The 9,614-nt window shown below is 42.4% G+C and overlaps 1 protein-coding gene across 1 annotated transcript; it reads right to left on the bottom strand.

Moving 5' to 3' along the window:
* Nucleotides 1-1,743: 1,743 nt before the first annotated feature.
* LOC147132790 (uncharacterized) lies at nucleotides 1,744-4,881 on the bottom strand. The gene is made up of 5 exons (XM_086013159.1): nucleotides 4,869-4,881; nucleotides 4,323-4,382; nucleotides 2,381-2,587; nucleotides 2,262-2,309; nucleotides 1,744-2,197 (listed from the first exon to the last, which is right to left on the bottom strand). The coding sequence occupies exons 1-5, from the start codon at nucleotides 4,879-4,881 to the stop codon at nucleotides 2,082-2,084; spliced, it is 444 nt and encodes a 147-aa protein (XP_085869285.1). The 3' UTR covers nucleotides 1,744-2,081.
* Nucleotides 4,882-9,614: the final 4,733 nt, after the last annotated feature.

Here is a 9,614-nt window from a genome sequence, read left to right as displayed (position 1 = left end):
TTTACCGAAAATGCCAAAACTTTCTTCGCCTACATGCTGTCCCTGCAGACTTTGCAGACTTTGCAGACAGAAACCATAACAGGTGCCGTGGTGACCACTTCCTGTGAAAAGAGCAGAGAAAGCAAAGTCAATACAACACATACACGCACATCGACACAACGAAATGTAATAAACATTTGAATGATTTGTGTTCATCTTGTCTTCTTATGTCTTCAATAATTAGTTGTTTTCCTTTTTTAAAGTAGAAATCAACCCAAACATTTTTTTCAAGAGTATGTTCCCAGCAGGTCCACTAGTTGAAAAACGGCATTCGGATTAATATTGCGTTTGTGGAACATGAGTTAAGCAGCAAAATACACCCCTTTTTAGCCATCTCAGGGGGTGGCCATTTTGACCCTTCTGTCGACTGAAAATGGTATCACAACTGCTCAGGTCTCAGGTAACGACCAATCACGGGTCAGCCGTGATTGGTCGTTACCTGAGACCTGAGCAGTTGTGATGTCATTTTCAGTCGACAGAGGGGAGAAAATGGCCGCCACCAGAGATGGCTAAAACGGGTGATTAACTCTTATTCCACAAATGCAATATTTGTCAGAATGCCTTGTTCCGACTTGTGGGCTTACATAGAACAAATTCTTAAAAAATATATGTTTGGCTTGACTTTCTCTTTAAGACAACTGACATTTTTTATTTACCTTGACTAGTTCTGATGCCAACTGCCGTCTTCTTCAGGAGGAGTTTTTAAATCCTCTTCGTCTTTAAATCTCATCTCATCAATCCAAATTAAACAAACCAATGTAATCCAGCGAACCTTACTATTTTCACTTGTTAATGTCTAAAAAAAAGGCCACAATCAGCAGACGGAGGACACGTCATTGTGTTGCACACACCTCCGGCCGTAAAATCGTGCTTTTTTTTAGTATTTGCTATTTTCACCACTTTAAATTGGTTTGAATTGCATAAAAATTAAAGACGAAGTAGGGACGGACCATTAGAATCGATTTGTGAAAAAAAAAAAGAATTTTACGATATTTGGACTTGGATTTTTGGCCGACAGTGACTAGATAATTTCATTTTAATATTTTGAGGTAACAATAATCTTAACAGATTAACAGACACAAAGGTGGTCGACTGGTTAGCACGTCCGGGGTAGCACGTCCGCCTCACAGTTCAGAGGTCGTGGGTTTGATCCCGGCCCCGGCCTCCCTGTGTGGAGTTTGTATGTTCTCCCCGTGCCTGCGTGGGTTTTCTCCGGGTACTCCGGTTTCCTCCCACATTCCAAAAACATGCATGGTAAGTTGATTGGATACTCTAAATTGCCCCTAGGTGTGATTGTGAGTGCGGATGTTTGTCTTTGTGTGCCCTGCAATTGGCTGGCAACCAATTCAGGGTGTGCCCCGCCTACTGCCCAAAGACTGCTGGGATAGGCTCCAGCACGCCCCGCGACCCTTGTGAGGATAAGCGGTATAGATAATGGATGGATGGATGGAATAATTTTAACATTTACAAATACAATCAAACAAACAAACACAAACAAAATATTCAAATTATTCAGATATTGTGCAGTTTTGGTGTCGGTGGGCTTTCCTTGCACGCCGGCTACCTACTGATATGTCATAACAGTGCTGTCAAACGTCTCTGAAGAAGACGAATGCTGGTCACCGAAATTGCACAAGGTCTGAAGAAAGAAGTTAAAAACTTTGACTTACTAATAAGACACGATGCACGTTTTTGAGACAAATATACACTTCAAGCGGACACTTATCATTTATTTTCCCAAGTCACGCAGAGCCGCAACATAAGGATGAAATGCAGGTTGCCGACCCCTAGTGTATTCAATATGCGTACTGGAATGTGGACAGTGACGATGACATGTATTCATAGTTTTATTTCATACAATTGAGCAGCTTTTATGGCCTCTTTTTTCAACACCAATACCATAATTAACCAATTAAACATGATATTTTTATAGACTTTTGTTTAATTGACTTAATAATAAAGCATACAAGTTTAAACACAAACAAACTGCAGTGATTTTGCCTCCGTTCAGGCATTTGAAGGTGGTGAGAGCATGGCACTGGCTACTCTGGTACGCCAAACCACAGGCGCATCGTCATGACACAGTTGATGGCGAGCGCCTTGGCGAAGATGAGGCGGAGGGTGAGGATGGTGAGGGAGAGGAGGTTCACCTTGTTGTCTGCCAACGACATGCACATTAAACTCGATCCGACAGACTGCGCCGATTGCATGTCAACACCAACCTGGCACCAACGTGTCCTGGCACCGCCCTGGTCCACCACCGTCACCTGCTTTATCCAAAACAGGAAGTGACATGAGGTGGTGACTCCATTAAGTTGAGTCCTAGCCCCTCCCTCCTCACCTTCTACGCACGTGTCGTTATGTGCGGCTGTCAGCAGTGCCACCTGGCTGTACAGCGAGTCATCCGATATTCGCACGGCGCGAGACTCCTCGAACGTGTGTCCTTTTACCGCCTTCTCCATGGCGTTGTGTCGGCTGAAGCCGGTGGCGAGACACGCCGTCAGGTTGCTGGCCTCAAGTTTGTAGAAGGATGGTTCAAAGTCCTCCCCTAAACCAACACCAACCACATTCTCACATTTATCAGGTGCACATTAACTCAACTTTCTTCATAGAGCACTTCAAAAACAGCAATCGCTGCATACAAAGTGTTGTACATGGAGTGAACAAGCTAATGTAAAAGCTCATGCAAGCTAACAATTAGCCAAGTTTCTTCTGTTTCTTCTTCTATGACAACGTGTTTGTTTTTCTGGCAGTCTAAATGTCCTGTGGCCTCTCACATTCATTGTTCTTTGTGTAGTGCTGTTAAACACCACACAACACATACCATAGCCTCCAAAAAATTATGAGCCTCCTCCCTAAGCATAAAAGCAACCAAACACATCCAAAGCCATGGCTACTGAAGACCAGACTCATTCAATTTTCTCCAAATTAAACAATATATTTGGTGGAGAAAAAAAAAAAAATTGTGAATCTTTTCATTTCACAATTTTCGTTGAGTGATGGAGTTTGGGTTTTGGCGCTTATTTTGTAGCATGAAAGCAGAACTTACTGTCCTCCACTGTCACAGTAGTTCCGCTTCCAAAAAGTAATTTCCAGTCTCCTGTCCCACAGCAGTTGTTTCCTTAACAAGAACCTGAACTTTTGTGTCCTCATAACAAATAAAAATTAAACCAAATAAAGATATAATCCCAAATATGCTGACCTGTGGTTCTGGCTGCTTGTTTGCACTAACTCTGGATCGATGTCCAAAGTTGAATTTACTGAAGACCAAACTCGTATAGACACGCACACTATTGACTCAAATTTCTTCAAAATAAACAATAGCTTTGGAAATAAAACAACCTTTTATTAAATCTTTGTCATTCCACTATCATTTCTTCTTTTTACGTTACAGCATGAAAGCAGAGTTCAAATCTTGCTGGCCATACGTCCCTACTTCACCAAATATGCAACAATGTGACGCTCATACAAACTGCAACCAGCAAACTTCCAAAAGTTTCAGCTTTTAATTCAAACGAAACAATAAAATGTCTCCAAAATATATTTTTTTTCCCACTTACAGGCCTCCACTGTGAGAAGCTTGAACAAGAACCTGATAAGAACCTCACATTTGATATATAATAATATCACAATGCCTGCATACATTTGTCTGGTTTGCCTTACGTTTTTTCAAATTGAACTATGAATTTAAAACATTTACGGTAATAAACACACACTCACAAACAGTGAGTGGCATAATTTACAAGCCAATTTACAATTTACAAACTATCACTCCGGTTCCACTTTGTAAAAGTAATTTCCTGCTTCCTGAAACACATATATCATATGGTCTGTGTAATAATTGACATTTTCATTCACCACTTTTTACACTCAATCTGGTTCCATGTCCAAAGTCTACTGCACCCAAGAACACCAAACTTATTAACAATTCTCAGATTTTCTTCTAATTAAATGATGAATTTGGAAAAAAAGAGGTCAAATTGTTTACATCTTCTTCTGTTGTGATCTTCACAGTGATGTTCCTCAGGGAAATATCCACTTTCATCCAAATCGACTGGGTGTGACATCATCAAACATGTAGGTATCGATGTTTGGACCAAAAAAGGCAAGCAAATTTTCAGCAATTCAACTCGACGTGTTGCCATAACTCAGAAATATGTGGAACAAGACAAAAGCAAGCAGCAGAACAATCCAAGAAGCGGAATCAAGCAGAGAAAGAAAGTCAATATATTCACATGTGTTGATAATGAAGTGGTGAAAAATAAAAGCGATCAAGATCTTACTGCTCTCCACCAGCACGCTGGTTCCGCCCCCGAAAACGATCTTGAAGCCCACGGCAGCATCTACACAACAACACACTCTGTGACACAAACCTACAACCTCATTGGCCGCACCCACCAGCTCTGACCTGATTTGGGGGGGGTGGGGCAAAGCACTTCAAGACACACAAACAAACACACGTGCTGTGCTGTTTACAACTTGGCCAAAAATCTTATGGAAAAACAACTTTGACCACTTTCCAAGTTCCCACATTTTTTGAAGGTTCCACTGAAAAGCCATTTCCAGCCAAATTCATGTCACCAAGGTTGCAGTAAGAAGGCCAGAGTTCTCCCTTACATGCCTGTCACACCTCACCTTTGTCTTGAGACGTACAGTATGAGTAGAAAGTTTCTAAATGAACAACATTGGCATTTTGTCCATTGGCTTTGACATGAGAAGGCTTCGGCTTCTACTGTATGTCAAAGTGGTTCTTTTGCTACAGATGGTGGCCAGCCTAGCAGCCAAGTAATTGTGTGAAACCCAGTATGCAGCGGTCATGACCTCATCACCGATTCGAGCCATCTTTGTTCATTTAAAATTGAGTATCGTTCCAAACATCAGCGGTGAAGGGTTGGACTTGTACTTGTCAGTTTTTGTGCCAGGAAGTGTGTTGGTGTTTTCATCGCATATTTTGTTGTTTTCTTTGTGCTGATTTAAATATTGCTTTTTAGACTTGTAGAACGCGTCTATGTCTCGTATGTGGTACCAAATCCGCCGATATGGGCCATTTGGTCCATGTAACGCCAGTGTCAGCATTTGGTCCATATTTCCAGCAGAAGTCGTACTTTATTTGAGTGAGGGTTGGACTCTGTCTACTCTTTGTCACTGATATTGTTCATAACCTTTATTTACCGTGTTATTAATCTTTACCGAATTAAGGTGAGAAACTTAGTTATATAAAATGCGTATGTGAACATACCTGTCAACCCCGGGCTGTGCTGAATGTTACAAAAGTTGTAATTTGCCCGTACATTTCTGTATATAATCTTAGCCAGTATCTATATATAATTGAATAACAGGATTTATTTTCTTATACAAATACTTTATTAAAGGGGAGATAAATACAAACATATTTTTTTCAAAGAATATGTTCTATGCAGACCCACTAGTTTAAACAAGGCATTCAGATAAATACTGTGCGTGTGGAATAAGAGTTAATCCACCCATTTTTAGCCATCACTGGTGGCGGCCATTTTGTCACTTCTGTCAACTGAAAATGACATCACAGTTGCTCAGGGCTCAGGTAATGACCAATCACAGCTCACCTGTTTTCTGAAACTGAGCCATGATTGGTCGTTATCTGACCCCTCAGGGCATCTGTGATGTCATCTTCAGTCAACAGAAGTGATAAAATGGCCGACACCTGAGATGGCTAAAAACGGGTGGATTTTGCTGCTCGACTCATATTCCACAAACACAATATTAATCAGAATGCCATGTTTCAACTAGGCGGCCTGCATAAAACATATTCTTGAAAAAAAATGTTTGGGTTGACTTTCCCTTCAATTGAAAAAAACCCCATTGGATTCAACTCACACGAACAGCCCCTCAGCCCTTTCAAACACACACACACGTACACACGCAATCATTTATATTAGTGTTGTTCGGACAGATATAAATATTGCTTCTTCTGGTTGAGGGCGACTTGTTTCTCAAGCTCCGCTTGGTTTCTGGACTGTGCTTAAACCTGGGGTCACCAAGTCCGGTCCTCAAGGGCCCCTATCCTGCATGTTTTCCATCTCTCCCTGCTGCTACACACCTGTGTCAAATGATTTGTATCGTTATCAGGGTTCTGCAAAGCTTGCTGATGGTTGTAGCGGGGAGAGATGGAAAACATGCAGGATAGGTGCCCTTGAGGACCGGACTTGGTGACCCCTGGCTTAAACTCATTTTTACGGATGTCACTTTTATTGCGCTCTGGCAATGACTTCATCGACTAAAAAGATTATTACTCGCTGCTCGAGTGTCTAATAAAGGTATTTTGCTTATTAAAATTCTGTGTGGGTATATTTTAATGTAAATGATGCCAGCTAAATGAATGAGAAACAGTCCAGTGCGGCTCTCGCGCTGCGTGTGTGTCATGCTGTTATAAAATGCAGTTGGTTTGGAGCAAAAAGGCAACCCGGAGGGGGGCCTTTTTCGTCCATGGAGGAATTATGTCAACAAGCGCCACATAAGATCATTATTTTATTGATTTCAACTGTCTGGTATGTACTACTTTAAACATGATTGATTTAGTTGCCAATTGATATTTATATTTTGTTATATTAATTTGGGGATTGCATACATTATTTTGTATTTATTATTTTTCTAAAATTCTGCATTATTGTTTTGTGAGTGGCGGCACGGTGGGCGACTGGTTAGCACGTCCGCCTCACAGTTCAGAGGTCGTGGGTTCGATCCCGGCTCCGGCCTCCCTGTGTGGAGTTTGCATGTTCTCCCCGTGCCTGCGTGGGTTTTCTCCGGGCACTCCGGTTTCCTCCCACATTCCAAAAACATGCATGGTAAGTTGATTGGATACTCTAAATTGCCCCTAGGTGTGATTGTGAGTGCGGATGTTTGTCTCTGTGTGCCCTGCGATTGGCTGGCAACCAGTTCAGGGTGTCCCCCGCCTACTGCCCGAAGACAGCTGGGATAGGCTCCAGCACGCCCCGCGACCCTTGTGAGGAGAAGCGGTACAGATAATGGATGGATGGATGTTTTGTGAGTATATATTTATTCATTTATATTGTGCTTAAGTATTTATTCCTTTTTGAGTTGGTTTGGTCCGGCACATTTCCTGAGCAAAGAAATGAGAGAGAGGTGAATTAGAGCGAGGCTGTCCTGCCGTGTCGGTTGTCTTTAGCAAGGAAGACGCCAGAAGAAATACATAAAGTCAAATCTATAATTGTAACCCGCCATACCACGGCCTTCGAAGATAAGGAAGAACAACTTTTAAGGGTTACACTACCAACACGTACATCACGACTCAGCTTGAGCACCCCCAAAAATGGGCTGGTTACGTCTATGGCCCCCACCCTGTCCGTCCTCGTCCTTTGAAAGCACTTCTGTCCTTGGATTCCGTCGGTCCGCCCCCCTTCCCCACCCCATCCCGCTGCTGCAAAAAAAAAAAACAAAAGCCTCTGTGCACTCATAAACATTATTTAAAGCTCATTAGCTGGCTAATTTCCTGTGCACATCCACTTACCGGCTGGGAGTATCGTGAGTGGATTGAATTGTTTACAATTGTGTAACCAAGATAGCATTTAGCTGCAACACAAGTCCTTCGTGATGTGATGAAGATGATGATGATGATGATGATGATGTCGACTGGAGCAAACCAGGGGATATCAAGACAATAATTAAGATTGAGTAATAACGCAATACTATTGTGCTTTATTGCAAAACTTTTGCGTTTTAACTCAAGACGTTTTCCTTTTTTTTTTTTTTTTATAAAATAATTATTGCAAAATAATGCAAGGTTATTTTAAGAGGAAACAAAGACTTCCACTTCCGGGTTATTTAAATGTATATGCTGGTAGAGATTTTTACGGTTTAAAGATGTCCCACACTTCGCAAGCAAAGGGATGAGATACTAAATGTGAACAGTTATTTAACAAAACTATCTCGGGTTACACACACAAGACTGGCTGTGTTTCTGTCAGTGAGGTGAAATGGCTGACTGCTGCTGCATTATCCATGTGTTGACCCACTAGAGGGCAGAATATGCATGTGCAATGTGACTACTGGTAAACACCTGAAAAGCGTTGTGTAGGCAATTCATGAAGGCGGCTCCGTAGAAGATAACATGCAGTGACTGAATATTTATCTGCATTAGCTTTAGCACAACTAAAGCTACGTACTCCTGCAGCAGTGGACAGTCAAGCGATATGCTGACGTCACCTGCCGGTGTGCTGGCTCTGACGCTGCTCGCGCTACTAGGTCATCACTTGTCGTACTAGTAGAACTCGCGCTGTATCTCTTGTTGAAAAATCTGCTCAGTTGAGTAACTACTGGTGCGTTTGAAGTGGTCTGAGGCAATTTTTGTCGTTTGTCCATTTTGCTGAGTCGGTTGAGATGAACTTTCTCCGCCTCGTGACCACGTCACACGCATGAGAGACGATTAGTGGGCTGGACTAAAATCCACCTCGGCCCTTGCTTAGTCTGACCCTTTTTTAAAACTTGTCACTCCCCGTCCTCTGTCACAAAAATGGGCATCTGCCGGGACGGACAGTTCCGGCCCCGTGGCGGACTGCCCATCTCTGTTATGGGTGCGTGTGTGTTACGGGAAAAATGTGTGTGTTTATACAAACACGAGTGAGTCATGCAAGGCGGCATGTACTCAACATTAACTTTATTGAATTGATTATGAACACTGTACACTATGTGAAGGCCATTACTGTCATCTACAGGACTGGAGTGAAACACAGAGAGTCTTAATTACTAGGTGAGTTTGTAAGCAATATCCATTTCCCTTACGATTAATTTCCTGTCCACGCAGTAAAAATTCAAAGTATGAGGTCACACTCTTTTCATACTCTTCATCAGAAGGATCTTAAAGAGCAAATCAACACAAAAATGTGTTTTTTCAAGAATATGTTCTTTGCAGGCTCATTAGTTGAAACAAGGTATTTTGATAAATGCGTTTGTGGAATAAGAGTTAATCAACCCGTTTTTAGCTATGTCTGGGGGTGGCCATTTTGTCACTCCTGTCGATTGAAAATAATGTTAAAATATTAGGCAGCTGTCCGTTTTCAAAACTCGTTTGAAGACACATTTCTATTCTTTGGCTTTTGACCTGACGCGAGACTGACACTTGTCTTCCATTTTCCGATGTCTATTACGAAATGCCCTGTATGAATAAAGTTGCTTTTATTTATTTATTTATTTATTTTTTGGCAAGATGGCGTACAGTGCGACGATGTGTTCGACGACCCTCTTGACAATTCAGCTCATTTTACTGGATTTGATTGGTGCTTCATTCACAAACTCTCTGCTGGTGTATGATCGCTAAACTTTGTTGGACTTGCGGTGCGGCATTGGAAATTTTGAGCACGGCCGGTAGAGGATGTTGCCTGCTGACATCGTGGCCGACCTCTTCCGTGTCCACGCGCTCCCATCGCGGGGGAAGCGGCGCCACGGCAAACGTGGTGGCCAACTGGCGAGACTGAAAAGGGAGTTGGTCCACACTTCGTACCCCGCTCGCTCTACTCCGCTGTGGCTCGCTCGGGACCCCGTTGCTTGATACCCGTCGTCGGCAGCGCCGAGGAGTTTCG

This window comes from Filicampus tigris, chromosome 17 (genome assembly GCF_054856515.1).
Source record: "Filicampus tigris isolate MCC_2025a chromosome 17, RoL_Ftig_1.0, whole genome shotgun sequence".
NCBI classification, from domain to species: Eukaryota; Metazoa; Chordata; class Actinopteri; order Syngnathiformes; family Syngnathidae; genus Filicampus; species Filicampus tigris.
The sequence above is the reverse complement of the archived record's forward strand: the minus strand, read 5'-3'. Positions and strand labels throughout refer to the sequence as shown.